Raw genomic sequence first — 22,182 nt, forward strand, 5'->3', positions numbered from 1 at the left:
AGATGGAGTCAGGGCAGAAGTGAGGGGTGTAGTGATGCATTCTCTTAAAATTTTTGGGACAGGCATTGTTTATCTGTAATAATTTAAAGAAAATTTGATCTTTGTTCTGGAGCAGAGGCAGTGGCAGTAGAGAGTTGTGTAAAGTATGGTGAAGGAAGTTGCCCAGGCAAAATATCTGAAGCTCGGTAAATCCTGGGCAGTGATCGCTTGCGTCATGTCCAGTCTTATTTAGCTTTAATAAAGAGATGAGCACAAAGACAGCAATGACTTTAACAGGCTGTGAAGACAATCCTGGAAATACTCTGTGGTGTGAAAGGTTAGAGGTGTTCTGCATATGGGGATATTGAAAAAGAGTTAAGACAAAATGTCAGTTTCAAAACAACGTAGTGACTTGAGCAAATTTGGGATATACAAAGCTATAGAAGACTGAATAATCACAGTTTCTGAAATGTACACAAATACATATGATCTATAGTATTCCTATCTAGAGGAACAGTAGCAAATAGTATGCCTTCCAAATGCCCAGCTTAGTGATATTAGCCAGATTGTTAGGGCTGATTTTTTTATTAGAAGCTAAGAGGGTAACATGCATTTGTGTGATCTGCACTCTAGTCTCTTGCGAGACTGTCCTTCATTCATGTGAGCCAGGAGGTAACTGTCCATCCCCTCTTGGCAGAGGGTTAATGTGTTAAATAGTTATTCAGTGTAACAGCATGGATCATTTCCACAGGGAAATGGAATTTAAAATCTGTGCTATTGTGAAAGATTGGTTTATTTGGGGAAAAAACCCAGCTCTTGAAGCTAACATGCTAAATTCCAAGCATCTTCGCTTTTATTTAGTGCACTTGGACAATGCAGTTAGTTTGGTTTTGTTTGTATGATCTTGCTATCCTAGCAGTCGGTTTATCGTGAAATTACTTTTCTTCCAAAACTTTTTTTTTTTTTAATTCTTTGTGGTTACTGCATATTCACTGGCTGAGTATTTCCTGATCCTAAATATATGATGAGCAATAAAAATGTTTTTTCCTTGTTAGAATTTGTCAGCAGAATGTTAGCACAATTCTAATAAAGTTTAGACTTTTCTTTCCCCCTGATTGTTTTCTTACACATGGGTGTCCATACTTCCTATCTGTTACTTACTGGAAACTGAATGTTCAATTCCCTTGGCCAGTTTTCAGAATTACACTCAACAGCTTTATGTAAAATATTGTCACACAGGTGGTATCTTTAATTGTGTTTATCGTTCTCCAAAACAGTGTCACTTTTTCACAAGACTAGTTGTGGGGAGTTAGTTTGCCTTTCAAGGTTATAAATGGAAAAAGAAAAAAGGGAGAGGCCAAAAGCCCCCAAAAGGCAGTCTCATACTTCTGACTTCCTTGCTTTAATGTCTTGTATGTGAACCTCACCATTAATATGAAACATAAGTAAACAAATAACTCACACATGCCCTTTTCAAATAAAACTGGAATAATAGTACCTTATAAAATTGAGTTATTAAAAAAATGACTTGAACCTCTTTTTTTAGTTTATGATCTTGATTTAAGATTGCCCTGTGCTGCTCTTTGAGTGAATGTTAAAAAGCTCTAACAGAAATATTACACCATTGCAATTTCTTTGAACAGGTACTTTGTGCTGGACTTTGAGACGGGAATTCTGCAGTATTTCGTGAATGAACAAAGTAAAAACCAGAAGCCACGAGGAGCCCTGTCTTTAGCTGGAGCTATAATAACACCCAGTGATGAAGTGCCACACATGTTGGTGGTCTACTCTGCTAATGGAGAGATGTATAAATTGAGAGGTACAGTGCAGCTTAAAGTGCCAGCTGAGTCGGTCTCTTCCCACTTCTTTGCTTCTTCTCTCATGTCTCATTTCTTTCGTACTTCTCTATGCTGTCAGAAAGTAGTTAAGCTATGTTGTTTCATAGCGTATTATAAAACACAATGGAACATTAGTCTGGAGTTAAATATGTGTGAATTTACAATACGTAAACTTTCAGGGCTGGAAGATATCTCAAGATGCCTTCTATAAGCTGTGATTGTGGCATTTTGACTGTACAGTGTGTCTTGTTTGCTTATGAAAGAAGAAAAAGCTGCTTTTATGGCAGTCCATAGCAAAACCTTCTGAAGTATTTTCAGTATGTTTGATTGATCTGGATACTTCCATGTCAAACAAGCTTATAAAAAAATAAATTATACTTGAAAAAGTTACATGTCTAGCAGAAGGTTAAAATGATGTTAGTTTTATCCTGACCCCAGTTTATCAGTTGGCTAGCAGGACAGAGTGTGCAGGACTCCCCTGTGGTACAGTGTATTACTGTTTCGTATGTAGAACTTAAGTAGAAGAACAAACAGGGAGAGCTTCTGTTAAAATGTTTTGGAATTTGCACAGCTAGAAGTCATGAACACTTTGGTTTCATTATCATGCTTTTCCAGTCACTTGCGATTATCAAACACTGGCAATGTACTTCTTTTAATTATATGAGATTTAAGAATTTGTTTCAAAACAGTAAATAATTTTTATGCTGAGTCAATAACCATTTAGACAAGTAGTAGCAGAGAAAGTAGAAAATATTGATGGAAACTATCCACTACGTGTTGATATTCTTAATTGGGGTTACTGTAGTAGTATCTTGTTTTGAAAAAACAACAACACACAACCAGACTTCTCTCCTAAATATACTTACTAGCATTACACAAGAGCCACCAGATACAGATGGTAGACAATTTTTTTCAGTCGTTTTTAAAGCTGTTTTTTGGTATGGGGGGAAATTGTGGCTTTTGTTTTTAAGCCGCATGTGAATGACAAACAGGTTTAAAGAGGGATTTACCTGAACTACATTAAAACAGAAGTAGTCAAGTATCTGAGGAACTGCTAGCTTGCCTGGCAGCTGATTGACAGACTGCCTGAAAGTAGAGGTTTCATTGATTTAAATGGTACCGTGTGGCCCTTGTCCTTCACAGAGAGAGATGAATAAAAGGAAAACAGATGTAATTATTTTATTTTTTAAAAAAGTAATCCTGAGGTAATTCTGCTTTTAGTAACACTTGGAGGAGATAAGGTAATGAGTCTTCTTCGTAATTACCTCTTTCAGCAGGCCACATCAGCTTAAGTTGAGGTTTAGATTTGTTGTACTGAAGAACTTACATATTCTCAAATTAAGTAGTATAAATCAGAATTTATATTGCATCCTGACCAATAAATAATCTCTCTCCTCCCTGCCCCCTACCCCATCACATTTTATTATGCAAAAAAAAGAAAAAAAAGAGTACTAGTTTATGTGAGCTTCCTTGCATTTTCTTGTTTCTGTTCTAGCTGCTGATGCAAAGGAGAAACAATACTGGATAACTCAGCTTCAGTCCTGTGCCAAACATCACAAGGAAGGTAATTCTAAGGTAAATAAGAGAGAGAAGTAACTGTTATGTTTTAAGTGGTGTAGGTGAAGAACAGCATGATCTGGGTGATTGACTGCTGTGGTTAGTGGGTTGACGTTTATGAATAAAAGCAGCAAGTTGTCATGCGTCTCCAACAGGAGGAGGTTTATGTCTGCTGGGAAATCATAGTAAATAAACATCCTATTTGTAAGAAATTAAAGTACATTTTGAATACTGTCAATACGTAGTTAATTAAGTGGCTAGATCAACAGTTTATAAATAAATACCTGTGTGATGTCCTGCTTAGTGTATAAAAGTGTTAACCAATACTAGTTTAATTTAATTTTATAATATTTAATGGCTCTTATAGAAGCTTCAGGTAGGTTTTAGCGGTGGTCAGTCTTCAACCTCTTTAACACATATGAAAGAGGTCATAATATGAATATTTATATTATTTATTTCCCTTTGGAGGTGATTTCAGAAGTTTTGTCTTCAGATAAATATTTTGGACAAAAGCAAAAAAATGCTTGCACTTTAAAAATAGTAGATGGATTGATGGTGTCCCTTGCCTCTGACTTTTTTTTTTTTCCTTATCTTTTTGAGTGATGTGGACTTGTGAGGAAGCAGTTGTGGTATTATTAAAAACCTTTTTGAAATTAAATAAGTAAATTAAGTGTTTTGATACTCTTCTAGTTCTTATGTATGACAATGAAATATGGCTTTTGTTTAGCTGTGGCTCAGTAACATTCACAAAGGTGTAACTTGGTGAGAATACTGTTGTGAATTTGCACCTCAGGGAATTCCTGTGCTAGATAGAGACAGTAACTTTCTGTACTAAGTTGCCATCAGTGAATTATTCCTCAATAAGTCTTCAGGTCTATTCTTGAACCAATTTAAATGTTTACCATCTACATTGTGTTGTGACGAGGTAGTAGAACTGTTGTTTAGTATATATTGTATTAGAGACTTGTACAATAGTATTGTATATATATAGTATTGTATATACAATAGTATATATAATATATATGTATATATATGTATATATAATATATATGTATATATAATAGTATATATATAGTATATATTGTATATACAATAGTATTGTATATATAATAGTATAGTATTGTACAATAGGTTCTTATACTTCTACTTTATTCTTTTGCTAATATTTCTTAAAAGTGGATTTGTTTTTCTCGTTTTGCCTGCTCTTGATAAATAGTTCTGTAGATGTGTCTACTTTAATACCAAACTGTCATCCCAGGGTGGCAGTAATTGAGTTGACACTGATCTTTGTGTAAGTGGAATTTGGATAGTTTTTCATCCCTAGGTAAAAACAATTGCATTTAGTAATAATTTATGTTCAGAGTTTTTAATACTGTTTCTCCATGTTGAGCTCCTGCAGAATTATCTATGTATTTTTATAGGCTTTAAATTAATTACTATGTCAAGGGAAAAATCTTGTTATTATAGCAGTAAAATTGCCCAGCAATTAGTAGTGATCAAAAATAAAATAAACCCGAATAGAACTTAAGAAATTACCAGGAAAGGAGCAGAGAGCAAAAGGGAGAATCCACGGCTGATCTAACTCTGTCAGATGCTCATTCTTGAATACTTTTGTTAGTCCCCTTCCATTTCTGAAACAGAAACACTGGACTGGGAGAACGTACTTTTCATCACTTTTGTTACTATTCTGTACAAAATGAGCTTTGTGATGAACCTTGAGTAGACCGGAGTCTTTCTGATTATGAGAATGGAAAGGGCAAATCAGGGAAGTATAGTGTTAATACATGCTCTGGGGTGGCTGAATAGGAAATATTTGCTATATATCAATATGGGAGAGCCTCAAAAAAATGAGCTGAAAACAGGTTCAAAGTAATGATGAATGATAACTGGAGATTATTATTGGATGCTTTGGATGCCAAAATTTATACAGATTTGAAAGGCAAAATGTTTTGACCAAGTGAGTGGGAGTTTGTTAAAGACAGGAACAGCCTCTGTCACAGAAAATCTTAGTGCAACTTTTAGAAACAGGAAGGGCTTAGAGTAGGGAGCATCTCTCTGGGCTTGTTCTTGTAGTCTTGCATAGTGATCTACCACTGCTGGGGCTTTCTTCTGGTTCCTAGGCACATTGTGCAAGAAAACACAAGGATTTCCTTGATTTGAGGGATGGTGGGCATATCTAACTGATGAACCAAACGAGTCATTATTTCAAACAGCAGGAGAGTTCTTGCATTTTTCTCAGAAGACTGACGAGTTACAGAAACTTGGCATAGAATGCTGGAATATAGATGGATTTTGATAGGTACAGCTACTCACACATTTTAATTAGCTTGGATCCATTTAGTACAAAATAGAAGTACTGAAGAAAACTTAAAAGATTTTTCTTAGTAGTGTGACAAGTCTACAATTAAAATCAGGCTAGGTCACTTTTCACTTGACGTGTTTGTTAGTGAAGCACTCTTAATTCTCCACTTTTGTAAGCCACAGAACAAAAAGAGAATTTATATCTTCTGTATTTTTAACCTTAATGGTCCAGAAAATAAAATGTTGGGAGTTTATTGCTTCAGGTGAGACTTGTGATGAGACTACTTCTTACTCCAGAAGTGTCCTGGACTTGAAGCAATGTTGTACTTACCTGTTCCTAGGAACCTTTCTCTTGAAAAGATTTCTCTCTTGTTTTTTAATAAACTTTTTTTCCTTTTCCCCCCTCCATCTTCTCAGGGTTAGAGTATTATTTGAGAGGCAGATTTTCCCTGACTTCAGCATTGCACGTAGTGCTAACCTCGATTTAATCTACGATTAAGTTTTAAAGCTTCTTTCTGCTTTTCTTTATAAAAGCAAGTGAACAAGCTTTAATGCTACCATGATTAGACTTTGGAGATCAGATACTGGTTACAAGGGAGTGCTGCTTCACAGAGATTCCAGAAACTGGAAAAAAATGCATTTCTGTAACTTCTTTGTTGTAGTTTTTCTTGAAATTTCTTACTTCAGAACCACTGCCTAGTAGGAGGTAAGGCAAGCAAGAACTGCTGCATTACTCTTTTTCTTTCTCTTTTAGATCCAGCTACTTCAATATAATAATTATTAGCATGGGAGTGGAAAGGGGCTGTTTAAAATACTTTACATTTACTTAAAATAGCATGCTGCTATTTTAGCCACCTTACTCTTTCTTTTGTGTTCAGATTAGGGACTGGAATTACGCAGGAAGGTTTGCAATGACAGAGAGAAGGGTACGTGTTTGAGTTAATTTTTTATAGTTGAGGACTTGACAAAAATCTGTACTTTTGGATTGAAAGTAGCCCTACCATTCATAGGACTGTCATGATGTGATTTGTTGTTCTACCATCAGCAGGGCTGGATCTCTCTCCTCCTCTCTCTCCCTATATTTAGAGGGCTGTAGTAAGTGATAGCCCCAAATTGTCTGTCTCATAGTTCTGTCATGAACAGACAGATGGATACTCTGGTGTTTTAAGCTTCTGGAGTTTGAACACAATCCGAGCTCTGTCTTTGCTGGGAACAGGCATGTTTCTGCATCTGGAAATTTGGAGCCTGAGTGTTTGCTCTCAGCTTCTTCTACAGACAGCTTCAACTCACCTTTTTCACAGGAGGAACAAGAGGCAGAAATTTCTAGCTGTTCTTTAGAAGTTGTACACTTGAGAAGGAGTTGGAATGGGAATTGTGAAGTATGCAGTGAGGGGTATGTTTTAGCTTATGCAAGTGGGATATAGCTTAACAGGCAAGAAGTAATGTGATAACCAAGCAAACAGTGGGAAGGTTCCCAAGAGTACCGGTGAAGCAACTCTTAGGTAGAGGTCTTTCATATTGAAGAGAGAACACATTTTTGAAATCTTGAATAGGTATTATTGGAAAGAGATTCATAAGAAAACATGAAAATTTAAAAAACATTTTTCAAAGTTGAAGCTGCGAAATATTCATAGGAGAGCATTCTTTCTTCCTGCACTAAATCTAGATCAGCACTGGTTTTCTTTCTTTTCCAGAGCTGTACTGCATGCTTCAAAATGCTACTGTATGACTTACTGTCCTTGCTGTCTTTAAAGCTTCAGCTGCAGACTGTAGTGGTAGAGGAAATTAAGCAGAGCAGTGATTATTTTTTTGATTATTTTTTTTTAAAGTTGTATATTAATGACTAAATTTAGTTGCATCCCAATGAGTGCAATCCAAAGGTGAGTTATACAGCTAACAAGAGGATGTAACACAAGCTTAGACTGTCACTTTGCTTTAATTGGATTTTACATCTCAATGATAAAAAAGCAGTAAATGGATCATACTCTCTGGCAAACAATTCCCATGGTGTAAGATAGTCTTAATGTTCTTGATATTCCCATATACATCTCATTTTGCTTAATTGCTCAGGCTCTGCAGAGTGCCAAATCACACTGTTTTGGAAGAAGTCTTGTATGTCTGGATAGGATTACTGGTTTTTTAGATTATTCTAAGTGAATATTACTGTACAATTTTTAGTTAAAAAACTAGTCAATTCAGTGATACAGGAATTAGGGATTCAGTAGTGTAAAGTGCTTCTAAGATGTAGGCTTATGTATAGTTTTTGTGGTAAATTCCAAGAGTGATTTTTTTATCCATAAATATAAGTCTTCTGTTTCATACCCCTTTTTTCTTGACCATGTAGTCATGGTGCCCGTAAAAGTACTACTAAAAACAAACACATTTTTTATACCAGCTCTTAATTCCAATGAGTGGATCAGTTGCTGGATTGGCCTATAACCCTTGTATTTCTCAGTGCTTATCAAGAAAGTGGCAGAGAACAGGAACCTTCATCTTTCGAAGCAGCTTCTGTCCTGCTGTCTTTCCTCTGAAGCAGTGCTTCTGGTGCCTGTTAAAACCATAATCCAGCCCTTTGGAAAGGCAATTTTGGGAGTTAAATCAGCAGAAAATTCTGTATGTGTGTCTACATCTCTGTTTCTCTTCTCGTTTAACTCCCTGGAGTGGCCCTCCTTGAGGTCAAGTGGTCTTCAGAGCCAGCATGGAGACACGATGGAGAAAAAAGTCCAAACCTTCTCCTTACAGTTAAACTGCTACTGCAGTCGTCACTGTAATGTGAAACAGCACGTGTAGTAATGCCTGAAAGTTTGAGGTCAACATTTTATAAAATCATTATGAGGAAGATGTGTAATTTTTCTCTACAGCTGGAAAAATGGCTATTATAGATCTTTGGTGGCCCTTCTTCTGTTGTATCAGGTTTCTTGCCTTATTAATAAATAGCCACAGAGATACCTTTAAATTTCTTAATGTATTATTCACTGGGTGTTTTTATCATCTGCATGATAAATGTTTTCATAAAGCCAGCTTAGTGAAAGTTTCAAGTCTTTGAGTGTTGTTTTGGTTCTCTCATGCGCATCAAACCGTTTTTCCTTTTGAGCAAGTTCATCCTTCCCTCCTCTGGTATACTTGCCTGCTCTATCCTCTTGTTCCTAACCTACAGAAGTCAGCTAAAGAATGGTGCTTCCAATTAAAATATGCTTTGGAAATTACCATGGTGGTAAGACTGAGAAGGAAGCAATGCTCGGCTGTTAGATTTTTGTGTGTTGGACGCCCTTTTTACCTCCCTTTGGAAGCTACATAAAGATAAGAGTTGCTCATAGCTCTCTGCTTTCAAAACCCTCCTACAGAAATGGAAAAAAAAAAAATCCATTTAGGACCGAACATGAGCTTACTCAAATGATTCTCGACAAAAAAAAGATTGTATGGAATTATTATCATAGACTCTTGCTATAGTGGAAATGAAACAGATAAAATTAAATCTCCATAGTTTTCTTTTTTTCAGTGTGGTTTTTTTTTTACTTAGGATGCACTGGAAAAGAAGCAGATGGGAATTAAAATACTGAATGGTGGTGTCTCAAAATCATATTTAATTTCTGATAGTGTGTGACTTCTCATTGCTCTAAAGCTGCATACACGACTTGGTCCTTTGCTATATATTTGCAGAGGAATGTCATTTCAATATTTATTATTCCGTAGAATAACATCTGTGGCACAGTGCCTGTGAAAACTATGGCTATCAGCCATAAACAGGTATGACAGTTCACTTCAGAAATTAATTTATTGATCTCTGGAACATTGCTTTTACTTTCCAAACTGTTTGCGTCTGCTTAATGGTGAAAAACACTTTAGATTCTTTGTGAGCACAAATGGCAGTCTCCAGGGAGAATGAGTCATGAAAACAGTAGTATAGTTGGAACTTACTGTTCTACAATCGCATTGTTGTGATTGCTAGGATTTTTGATACTCAAATGGAAGCATTAATTATACTGCTTTTTACCTTGAAGATGGCCAGACTATTAAAATAAAAAACTTAAACCAAATCTGTGTTAGCTAAGCATACTTTAGTTAGCTTTAGGCCATAAAACTAAGATGAACACAAGTCACAAATTAAGCTTTTTTTAGCCTTTTTACTCTTGTAGTTTTATTAGCATCCAAACTGTTGGAATTATGGTAAAGTTTAGCCTCAGTAAAGAATACTTGTAGTGCCTTTGAGGTGCTTCAGCCTCTGGATTTCCTGACTCATTGCACTATGCATTACTGATTGTTGAAGACCTGATGTATTCCTTCCATTGGAACTTTCAGAATAGCTTTATTTATTTGCAAACAAGAAAGCAGTAGGACCAAAGGAAAAGATATATGGTAATAGTTAGAGGGGAAGATCAGTCAAACCAGCAGTGCTAGAGAGAAGAGCGGGGGATTAGAAATAAAAATCCATCAGTTACTGTCATTCCTTTGATTTCCTGGGAGTCTGACTTTAATGATTGTCGTGGTATGATGTATAATTAGAGTGCTTTTAGCTGTGGAAAACACCACATAGGTTCCAACAAAAATGGAAAAAAATTAATTTTTGTACACTTGTGTATCAATGCAAAAGAGATACTTGCCATTCCCAGTTTTTAATCTGAAGAAGCTCTGCAAAAGAGTGAAGTAGTTGGCTGGGACGTAGGTGTTGACAATGTGTTGTAAAATTCAAAAGAGCATAAGGGGCTGAGTGTAGTTCCTGGAGAGGCATCTTCTGACAGTGGCAGGAAGAAGCTGTCAGAAGAATTTAGCTGCCGCCTCTGTCTCCTTGGATGAAGCAGGCAGAATGTTCTGCTGCTGTTCTTTGTGGTATTGAGGAATGGAGCCCCACTTCAGAAGATTTTGAGTAGTTGTAAAAATTGCCTTCTGCAGACATTCTCTTACACTTTGTGTGTGACTGTTTTTGCAAATTTAAGTTGGAATTTTTTGCATTCATCATGGGGCCTTGCCTTAGGGTTATCTTCATGGGTAGGCAGAGGTAGAATCATAGTCATAGAATGTATTGGGTTGGAAGGGGCCTTTAAAGGCTGTCTAGTCACAATTCAGGAGAATAGTCGATGAAGCCCAGTGAGTTGTGATATGAACTAGAGCAAATCTTGCAGGAAAAAAAAATGCGACCTGGATTAAGAGACTCCAAAAATGGTGGATATGTCTGTTTCTCGGAAATGTGTTCCTTATTTGTTTGTGATAGAAAACCAGTTTAAAAAATAGCAGCTAGGTAGCAGCATTGGTACTAACAGTTCACTCTCAAATTTATGACTTCCAACCATAAACAAGGTTTGGTGAAAGGTTTACTGTGTTAGGTGATATGATGAGATAAAAGGTGAGGTGTGAGCTGCAGCCATGGTGTCTGTTGTGATCTGTGAGCCAGCTGCAGATCGCTCACTGCAGTTTGAAACACTGTCTTGAGGAAAAATAGCATTGAATTGCCAAATAATATCAATGATATAGATATTAACTTATAATGAACATATCTCTCAAAATGTGCTGGTTAAATGAGATTATTTTGACAGCTGTTTCTCCTGAAAGCTAGCTCTCCTAGAATTCCTTCCTGTTTCTGTATTTGCGTTCCGTTACTTTTGTTATTTGCTGATCTATAACATGCCCTACCCCCCAAAAATCACAACATAATAAAACTTCTGTTCTCACAGAATGTTGTTTTCTTTCAAGGAAAATTAATGGCTAAACTCGCTGTTTTATGTTGCTGTTGTTTATCTGAGCTTTAGGATCAGTTTAGCTGTATGAAGGTAGCAGTTGTATATTTTTAATGTCATAATCACATGATACTAGAATGTCTTTGATTCTCAGAATACTTCATTCTAAAAAAACCCAAAAAACTGTTACTAATGGAGAACATGAGTTGATCTTACGTGAAAAAAAAATATATCTTTTTTCTCTACCCTAAATTTCGTTTATAAGTTTTCTGATGCTAATTAGTTTAAAAAAGAAACATCAGTGGGTGAATTCTGCTATTTTATACTAGGGATAGCCTTTTTCTGTGAAACCTTTATTTTAAAAAGGAAATTCAGTTGCTACCAGCTTCCCTCATCCCCTACCTTCCCCCAGATACCTTTTCCTCTGGCTCTTATTTTAATTGTAGTTCTGTCTAAGCAGTGCTCTTGCAAATGGAAGATGAATTAAAAGCCTGGCAGCCTTCTGTGCCCTTCTGGGAAATTCCATCCCCTGTGAGGTTTTTTTTTTTAAATTTGTTTTTGGTTTTTTTTTTTCCTTATATTCAAATCCAGTTTTAATGCAATTGTGAGTTATCAGCCAGGACGGATAGTTTTTGAACGTCTGATTCTACAGATGCTGTTTATAATCTGATTAGTCATGGCAGTAAAGAACGTATGAGTTACGAAAACACAGACCATCGTTCTTGGAAGTGTTTGTAAATGTAAGGCCAGACCAATGTAATAATGCTCATTTCTATGACTGTAGAAATATGCATGCTGGGAATGCAATAACCCATTTTTTAAACCTTCAAATGCCTCAAGAATTCATAAATCTAGTTTTGTGTGGGAGTGGCAGAGGAATCATTTTACTTACTTCACTCTTCCATTTTGGCAGTGCCAGATAATCTGCCTTGTCTTTTACAGTCAGTGCAGTGGTAACATGATGCCTGACTTTAATTCTAGTGCTAGTTGGAACCTGTCCACCTTGGATTTCAAGTCTTCTAATTACCATAGAATTGCAAAGTTTGACCTATTAGGGGTAAGAAGAGAGATTGTACCCAAGTAATATTTCTGTGCACTCGACAGCAGAGTCAAGGGTAGTACCCCAGTTGAGGTAACTGCTGTAGCAATGTTAAAAGTTGGCATTGTTGTGCAGAGTTTGCAGGAAAGGGGAAATGTTTTTTCACCCATAGGGCTGGATACTTACCTAACTTAAAGTGCTACTAAGTGTCACTGTCTGAAGTGATTTGTGTTCCTAGAGGTAAGAGTTACTCTGTTTCAGTTTTAACCTTACAGATGCAATCAACAGTTCAAACAGAAATGAAAAGCTCTTTTATATTGCACCTTTATATATGATGTCCCCAGGTACTCTAGTGCACATCTGAGCTCGATTTAGAATTGCTGTCCTAAAGAACTCCAGGAAAATTCAGGTTTGAGGGCTGCAGAAAACAAACCTAGACAACAACAGTGACAAACGGTTAGATAAGAACACAGAAAGTTCTTCAATGTGCAGACTGATTTTACAGGTTATGTGTTAAGACTATTCATGCTGCAGATACTGTGGCCTTTCTGTATTTAAGGTTTATCCCAAGCTTACTCTGAAACGTAGTGACTCTTTAAGTCATTTTTTGTTTTAAATATTAATGTTTAATTGGTATGTGGAGTAGCCATGGCAAAATTGCAGTTTCTCTAATGTTGAAAACAGCTCTGTAGCATTTCAGAAGTTTTTCAGGTTGAAACTTTTCTTCATGATGTTCACACCAGTTTTGGTGAATTATAGGCTTAATAAAAAATATTTGTGTTGGTATTGTTATTATTCTGCCTGCAAAATTGTTCTTAATCTTACCTAAAAATTAAGGTTGTAAGAACTTAGCAGCATGTTAATATGTAAGAGTCTGTGAAGATTTTTGCAAAGGCCAATTTCAGACAATCCAAGAAACTAAGATGATAGCCACAATGTTTCCCAGAAGATTCCTGCTGAGCAATGCAGGTGGTTCAGAAGGAATAAATCAGTTTTGAGCACAGTTACATCTCCACAGTTGGGTTTGTGAGGAAACTAGAACAGCACAAATCTATAGCCTGAAATGTAAGTTATTTACTTCTGCAAAGTGCTAATATCAACATCCCCTTGCTTGTTCTAGAGCATTTCATCCTCGCGAAGTAGAAGCTCATCTCTGCTGCCACCTGGAACAGTTAATTCTGCATCTCCAAGTGGCCAGAAACATATGAATCAAAGTGGGCCAACTGTTGTAACCATCACACATCATAAATCACCTGCAGCTGCTCGAAGAGCAAAGAGTCAGCGTTCTGGTCAACTCCATGAAGTAAGAGAGGTAAGAGATAAAAATATGCTGTTTTTTTATAACTTCTAAATGCTTATTTTGCTTTAGAATAAGAAATGGAGTCTAACAAGTTAAGAGTTCTCTTTGTTTCCTGCTTTATGTTTGACTGCTTTATTTTGTTCCCCTTGATGAGCAAAAGGTGGTCTTTAGTTCTGGTACAGCTTAAATCTGGCCTATACAGGGCTTTTTTATCCCAATGTTAAAGTTATTGTGTGCACTTGTTCAGAAGAAGAGCTCAGTTGGCCACAGCTCTCAAACTTTGCACTGGTGTGGCAGTGCTGGAGGAGCTTCTCTTTTAAGCTACATGCAGCAAAATCTTTCAGATTGGAAAGAGGGTCCTGAAGCACTAAATATAACTAGAAAAAAACCCCCAAACTTGAGCAAGTCTGATGAATGAATTTGAAATAAGGCACAGCTCTCCATACTCAGCAGTTTGTTTCTATATGATGTTAGTCTTAACTTTGTTGTCAAGTTGCTGTTGCTGTCCCTGTGATGGAAGAATGCTGTGACTGTATTAAACACAAGAAAAGTAAACTAGAAAGTTGTTGTCTTTCAAAGTGTGTCCACCAGGGTTCAAAAAGTATAACAATACCAATTTAAGTCTGTCTTCCAGACAACAAAAATAGTACAGAATTTTAAACTTAAACAGTCTGTCAGACTTTTACAGAACTTGCCTTCAATTTTCTTACATCCCTTGTATTTTTGCTTGGTTTCAATTTCTTGCAGTTCTCTAGTAGCACCTTTGTAGCTCCCCCTTCTACCCCTTCTACCAAAGAAACTGTTGGCAGCCTAGCTGTTTTTATTACATGGGTTCGAAGTATCTACCCCAATCCTTGAAGCTGGAATCTCAAAAATCTCCTTTGCAGTTTACACTCCCTAAATGTTTTATAAATGGAGACCTTTAATATTACGAACTTGAATAAATTCTTAGTGTGTGCTCACAATGAAGACTCAAATTACATATCCTGATAAAGAATGTATGTTTTTATTCTAATAACATTAAGAGTTCTTATTCTGTAGATTATAAAAAACACACGTGTTTTTCATGGAAATATTTTGTCTTTACCTACCAATCGTCTCCCCCAAGTTCTTTCTACCTGACTAAATGTATTTGCTCTTGAAAGTTTAGTTTGGAGTGTACCTTAAATGTATTAATAAAATAAAGAATGGGAGCTGTTGCAACTTTGTCAAATGACTCTTGCAAGGGCTGGAAGGAATTTAACAGATTTAGTGAATGTGCTGATCATAATAGCTAAGAACTACACTTGGGAAGGAAGAAATACTAGCCTGAATAAGAATAAGGAGCTACTAGGTATCATTCCTGCAGGGAAGGCCTAGGGTTTGCTGACTCATTTGTTTGCAGTTTTTTGTGATGTGATATCATCCCAAAAAAGTTAATATTACAGGGCTTTAATCTGTAATCGTGGAAGATAATTATATTGCTGTTTGATGTGGGAGATACCTCAGCTGCAATACCAAATCCTGTGAGAACAACTTAAAGGGCTGCAGTAAAAAAAATCTGAAGTCATTGAATGTATGGTAATGCTTGAAGTTTAAAAAAAAATGTGTTTTTCAGTGAGTGAAAATGATAGTAGATAAACAATGCATAAGAATGCATAAGAAAATTTTATAAGGAGGCATGTGAACTTTACCTATTTGTGTATAATTTTTTTTCTTTTATGGTGTGGTGTTTCTTAAAGAAGAGTTTATCAGGGGAAAAATCAGTCCTCGGGCCTTCTTTCCCAGTCACATGTAAAAATGTCCATCTTGTGAAAGGATAAATCTATTTTTCCAGATTAAGGAAGCAGACAGATTTCATTTCAATGGCATGCTCCATGTATTTCCTTCTCCCCCCTTTCCCAAACTGAATATAGATCTACCCTCCTTTGTTAAATTTTGTTAAATTTTACAAGTGTTAAAGGGGCCTTCAGAAAAATGTGCTTAAATCTGTCCAAGTCTTTTCTTTTAATCTGAAGCAAGTAGAAATATAAACTAAGAGTGCAAAAGAGAGTTATTTCCCTCCTCAACACCTAATTTTTTCTTTTTATTTGGAAATTGGTATTATGTGGATGAAGGGAAGAAACTGTAAAGGGATTATAGACACTAATGTTCCCCTTATAGAACAGTAATTGAAGCTTTGAAATGTAAATAAGCTTTTTTATTGTACTATAAATAGGACTACATTAACTTCTGGAACATGCTTCTGGAAAATGAGAAGCAGTATGCATTTTTAAAGTTTTAGAACGTTATGTTAATACTGCAGTATTATATAGAAGATCTGTGGAAAACAGGAATGCTGTAAAAGGGGCATCCTTCACTTGGGACATATGATCCTCACTAGCTTGGACAATGTCCCTGGGAAGTGCTGAGCTTGAAGTTTCTACTCAGTTCTGGACCAGTTTTTCTTGATTTGGCCATGTTATTTGGAAACAGTGAAGCAAATAAGACAAAACTTGCTTCTGTATTTGAAATAATGTAAGGATGCTTGGTTCTTTTTCACCTTTTTTCCTTTCATAGTAAGAATAAACACATTGCTTTCTTCTGTTGTTTGTTTTGGCTAAGATTATTATTCTTTTGTTTTAGACAGCATAGAGAATTCTAGTATAAAACATCATAGCAAAGAGGTCTATTTAGCACCAAACTGATGTGCAAAATTCTTTAAAGATATTAAAAGGAACTGAAGGTCTTCAAAATGACACAAGTGTTCCTGTTGTGAAATTGGAACGTCACCTTTTTTCACAAATTTGGTAGGTTAAAATTGAGCATGAATATGGAACTTTGGACTGCTAGAAAAAGTTTACTTCTAATACTCAAGCTACTTTTGTATAGCATTGAATTGAAAAGGAGCTCAGGAGTGTTACTTTTCATAATGTAATATTTTTGTTTAAAACAACACTGTTCTCTTAAATCAGATTTTTGCTTAAATTAAGTAGATGTTAATAGTCAAGTCTGTACTGAATGTTATATGAAAACTAAAATCCATCATGCACTAACTTGGGATAGCTGATCTGCTATGTGTTCCTTGTTATGCAGAATTATTTGAGATCCTATTGCTTTATATGGGCCATAACTCATCAAAGGGGTGCTTTCAAATGATTTTTTTAGTAAGTGATTTTATGAAGGGTAGTCTTGAAACTGAATTCTGTTTTTTTTTTTTAAATGTTCATATTATTATCCTCTTAGCAATTTGTGATGAGAATCATGCTTACAGAGTTCCTTACTGTAGGTGATTAAAATTCACATAAATTAAACATAAAGCCAAGTGGCCACATCACACTTTGTATTGAATTTTAGCTGTCACTGAACTAAATAATAGTGGCACACTTCATCTTGGCATGAAGTTTATTTTGGCTGAGAATGTCTTGACTATTGTACAATCCCTACCAGTGTTACCATTGCTGTTAAAGAAGAAAGAGTTGCTGTATGTGAACATTCAGTACTAGCTTACATTAATTATTTACTGAGGTTTACAGAAATTAAGTGGAAGTAACCAGAAGAAGTTTGGAGAATGTGTTTCTCCATAACTTAAAAAAAAGATGGAGGAATTTCTGATCCCTTTGAAATCTGGTGTTTATTACAACTTTTGCTACTGTTAGTCATCAGCATGTGTTTCTGAACATCCAGTACAGTGAGACCCACATTTCATGGGACCTCCACCAGAGTGACATCTATTTTACGTGCCAGTAGGCAGTTCCAGAATTTGGAAATAACTGCTTTTCGGTAAGATGACAGTCCTACTGCTTCTTGCGTGTCCTTTGCAGTATATAAACATAGTTACCATTTGATTCCTGCAGGAATTATGCAACTCACTGATAGTTATTTGCTTTTTTCCTTACAGTGTAGGAAAATCTAGGACTTGCGCTTAGGGCTGTATGGAGTGAGGTTGACTGACAATTTTGTGGGGCTGCAATTGTAACACTTTATGTGGTTACTAGGAGAAAAACATGATTCTTAAACGCTTTGGGGATCTTCAAGCGAGAAGTGAATGTCCTTCGGTCACTGTAATATTTGGATTGCAAAATTTAAGAGCTGTGACTAGCTGCTGTTCGCCAAAAAGGATGCTGTTGTGTGTGGAGAACTGTTTGTTTTGTTACCGAATTCTAGCACTGTACAGACAGCATGATAGGTGAAAAAGCAGATGCTGTACTTGAATCATTCAGGAAAGCATTTGGGCTTGCAGGACTTTCACATATGTGAAGACACAAAGAAATACACTAAGCTCTGGGTACGTTGATGGTAAAGCTTTATATAATTATTATTTAAGCTGCTGTTAGGGGTCAAACGTACGATTTTTGTTCCATGCCAAATTTTACTTTCCAGCTTTGAAAAAGTCAAGTTTTGCTGTTTATTTCAATTTTGTTATCCTCCTTTTACTTCTCTGGAAGTATGCTCATGAAAAGGTCAATGGATAGCTCCTATCTAATGCCAGTTCTAGCAAAAATAATGCTGTAGCTCCTGATGTTTGGTGTAACATTGAGGTTATGTGAGGCTGTGTGGTACAGACGCATGTGAAAAAATTTACTTGGATCCTTGGATATCATGTATAAACAGTGTGAACTGTGCTGAAAGAACATTTCAAAAAATCCTGCTAATAACTGAAGTGTTTTTAAAGTATGTGTGTAATTTTGGTTAGTTTTATAAACTTCTATGTAAGTGCTATGTATTGGAATTATTGCTTTAATGGACAGTTCTCATCTTGATTTTGGAGTGTGGGAAGATGAGAACTGGCTTTGTTACAAAGATGACCTTTAGGACTGCATGGCTAATAAATCAAATATTTGCTTTTAGAAGAAAAATGGTATAATTGTGCTCACCCAACTAAAAGCTATGGATGTAGGATGGACAGCCAAACTATGCTGACTTCTGTCTTGCTGGACTAGTAATGTAGGTGCTTTATCAGGGAGAAGCCTGATAACCGTGGACTGTGGCTGCAATAGCCAGGCTGAACTCTGTGCTGCTGTGTCTTTGCTAAGCAAGTTTAAAACTAGTTACCTAAAATCATGTCTGTTTTTTCTTCTAGACATATTTTAGTATAAAGGTTAGCTTTGTGGTGTTTTCTTTGTAGCAGTGTGTGGTTGAGTCTTTTAACTAGAAACCTTCTACAGTTCAAAACTAGTATAGTAAATAATTATATTATCAGTTAGACTGAGCAGAGAGTTTTATCTCGGTAGTTTATAGATACTGCAGAAAGTGTTTCACTTTTGTAGTCTTAATATCCTGTTTTCTGTTTGTTTGGACAAATAATACAGAGGTACAGTGAGTGGCAGTATTGGAAAGAAAAGGGGAGGGACACAGAAGCGGAATCTTAGTTATAGTTCTCCAGTTTTTTTGAGACTTGCATTTAAAATATCTTCCTCCCACTTCCTCACTATACATAATAAATTCAAAGACCATCTTTTTGATCAAGTACATTGTATCATATGCAAAATAGGTAATCTGTAACTATAGATGGATGCTGGTCAGAAAATGAGAAATGTGACTTAATAGGTTACATCTTAATATCACTGCATCTATACTTTATTGTATGTATTACATTTTAATTTGTCTGCAAACTCATTGTCACAAAATTTTCATTTTAATTAGCAAAAGTGTGGAAAGCAGGGACTTAATGTTACCTCTCTGAAACAGATAATGAAAAAGTGCTTGCAAAAAACCCAAACCTCTAGCTGTTTCTCAGAAAGCATGATTTCTTCTTGGCTAGCAGTAATGAATAAAATATGGCAGAAACCTTTGGGTCCACTAAAGTAAATGGAAAGTGATTAAGGATGTAAGTCTTTATTCAGCTGTTGATATTTGTTTGGCATAGAATGTATTCATGTAACTTATACTACAGCTACTACTATTTAACCTTGCTTAGAAACACTTTTTCAATTGAGAAGCATTATAATAGAAATTTGTGTTATGGTTACATTTAACTTTGCTGGCTAATATTGAAAGGATTGCTCCCACTGTGTTTCATTATTATATATAATTATTATATAAATTATTATAATTTGTTTAGGGGCATTAAACCTGTAACAGTATAAACCAGTCTCAAAACCTAACCAGATGGGCTAAAAGAGGCAGCTGCAGATGTTACAATTGCTGTATTTTGAATTGGTATTGGCTTCAGTTCTAGAAATGTGTATTTCTTGTATAGTATGAATGTATGAGTGCAAACATACAGAATTGTTCTTCTGGCATCTCAGAGTAGTTAGCATGATTGGCTGGTATTCATGCCCTTATAGACAAAAAGCAAATTTAGAGCATATAGAACAGATTAAATTATTTGGTATCTCCTGTGACAGTTTTTTTGGCAGCTATTTGACTTCTCTCTAAAAATGTCATCTCCTATGTCTGTTTATTCTACTTTAAGTTAGTCTTACAAAGACCAATAAAAATGACTTCTCAAGGGATAAATGGGATGCTTAAATCTCTGGGAGTTGCAGTCTAGTACCTTCCTAAGTAGTAAATGTGCATGTGCTTATAAAAGTTATTTAGTAAGTAGCATAACTGTCTCACTTTGCTGATGAGGATATGCACACTGTTATAATACTATAAACCAGTAATTATTAAATCACATAAACATGAGGTGAATACTCTTGCATTCTCTGAATCTTTACCTTGCCTTTGCAGTATCTTTGAGGTCACTAAGAGTGCACATAAATTATGCTTTTCTAAACAACACCTTGTTCTGTGAATTTGATTTTCTGTTCATGCAAAGGTTGAGTCATCCTGGATTCCAGATACCCAGGCAGGGAGAATTAAGGTTGCTATGGGAATCATAGAGCAAATGTTCTACTAAAATAACACTGTTTGTCCATGGAGGTTATGTCAAGAGTGAACCTGGTTCATTATTTCTGGTTTCCTTCCCCCCAGCCTGAAATATATAAATGATGCAAACATGGCTTCTTTTCATTAATTATTTTTCATCCTGTAGTTTAGTAGTAATTGAGCATGTGCAAAGACAGTAATTTTCAATTATTTAATAAATGGCAGTTTACAAACTAGGGATAATACAGTATGTATGGTAGGTGCATTCAGAGACTGCTGCAGCATTCATTTTCTTAAGCAATTGCAGAGAAGGAAAGATTAAGCTTTACAGTTATTAAAATATTTCATTAAATTTTAACTAATTGTCATGCTCCCAAAGGAGCATGAAAGAAGTCAGATTTTAAGGGAATTCAGTCTCCGGGTTCTGTATGCCTTCAAAACGGTCCCTGTTGTACATAACCAGAATTCAACTGTTCTGTTTTGTATCATAGAATCATATCATGGTTTGGGCTGGAAGGGACCTCAGATATCATCTAGTTTCAACCCTCCTGCATGGCCAGAGTTGCTTAAAGCCTCATCCAACCTGTCCTTGAACATACGCATATATAAAATCTGCATACCCTTACCTACATTTTTTGAAAGCTATAAGGCTGTTTTCTTTGACAATTATAAAGCACAAATACTGCAATAGTTTTGATTTAGACTTGACAGTTTGAAATTGAAGTGTTAAGGAAAGCACACTTCAGTACACCTCTTCTCATATTACATTATCACATCTCATGGTTTGTTCAGTGGCCTTGCTTTCAGCACAGGTTTCTGGGTGGCTGGCTAGCACAGCTGTGATTTCATAGCCAACCTTGAATGTGGCAAGGTGCACTTAGCTTCTGTAACTCTGTTTTTAATGCCAATTACTGTTTCCAAGATTCATGGGCTATTTTTTTAACCCACACTTAAATGCTATTTTTATTAAATTAAGTAGAAGATATTTTTGAATGTTCTAAGTGGTAATAGATGACAATATAATATTAGGTGGTTGGCCAAGTTTCAAATATTAAGTACAGCAAGTACTTACGTAAATGCCCTCCAGGAGCAAGTAACCATAGAAATGGCTCATATATTTCAAGTGTACCATTCAGTTTACATAATTATACATGCTCATTGAGGGACTTACTATAATCTTCAACTACTTGCGTAACACCTGAAATGCTGCATGCTAAACTAAAAAATTCAGGAAACACTTTGATTTTACAAGTATGAGCAGTAAACACTGTAGCTGTCGTTGGTTATTTAACAAAGTCCTGATGTCTAGCAGCTTTTGCCACATATACTTACTGTGATTGCCATCTCTACTGCTTGGTTTGCAGGTTTTGAATGCTTTAGAAGCTTTGTGTGTTACACAGATGCTTTTAACCAGCTGCTTATCTGCTTTGTGGTTGCAATTCTAGTTTCTGGCAATATGCTTTTAAAATATGGCTAACAGCACGATGGCTAGCAACATTTCATTCAGCAAGCTAAACTGAACTATGCCTGCCTAAATTTGACATAAACTTCTAAGTAGCTTTGTACAACAGGTGCTGAATGTATACCTGTAGTTGCTTAATTATTTTTAATTTTTATTATGCTTCTTGTATTTGCCTCCCACTCAGGAAACAGTCTTAGGTTCTTACAGATGCACCTTATCATGTTCTTCTGATGATACTTACAGTGTTCTGGATGACTGCT

The 22,182-nt window shown here is 35.9% G+C and overlaps 1 protein-coding gene across 1 annotated transcript in view; it reads left to right on the forward strand.

Moving 5' to 3' along the window:
* The first annotated feature begins 263 nt into the window (after positions 1-263).
* Positions 264-22,182, forward strand: part of OSBPL10 (oxysterol binding protein-like 10) — a 79,605-nt gene continuing 57,686 nt past the window's right edge. Inside the window, exons 1-4 of the mRNA XM_010007619.1 lie at positions 264-316; positions 1,623-1,798; positions 3,313-3,392; positions 13,507-13,698. Of these exons, the coding sequence (XP_010005921.1) occupies positions 264-316; positions 1,623-1,798; positions 3,313-3,392; positions 13,507-13,698 (501 nt within the window). The remainder of the gene's footprint in view (positions 317-1,622; positions 1,799-3,312; positions 3,393-13,506; positions 13,699-22,182) is intronic.

The sequence above is a fragment of the Chaetura pelagica genome, unplaced genomic scaffold, assembly GCF_000747805.2.
Source record: "Chaetura pelagica isolate M959 unplaced genomic scaffold, ChaPel_1.0 scaffold10, whole genome shotgun sequence".
Classification (NCBI taxonomy): Eukaryota; Metazoa; Chordata; class Aves; order Apodiformes; family Apodidae; genus Chaetura; species Chaetura pelagica.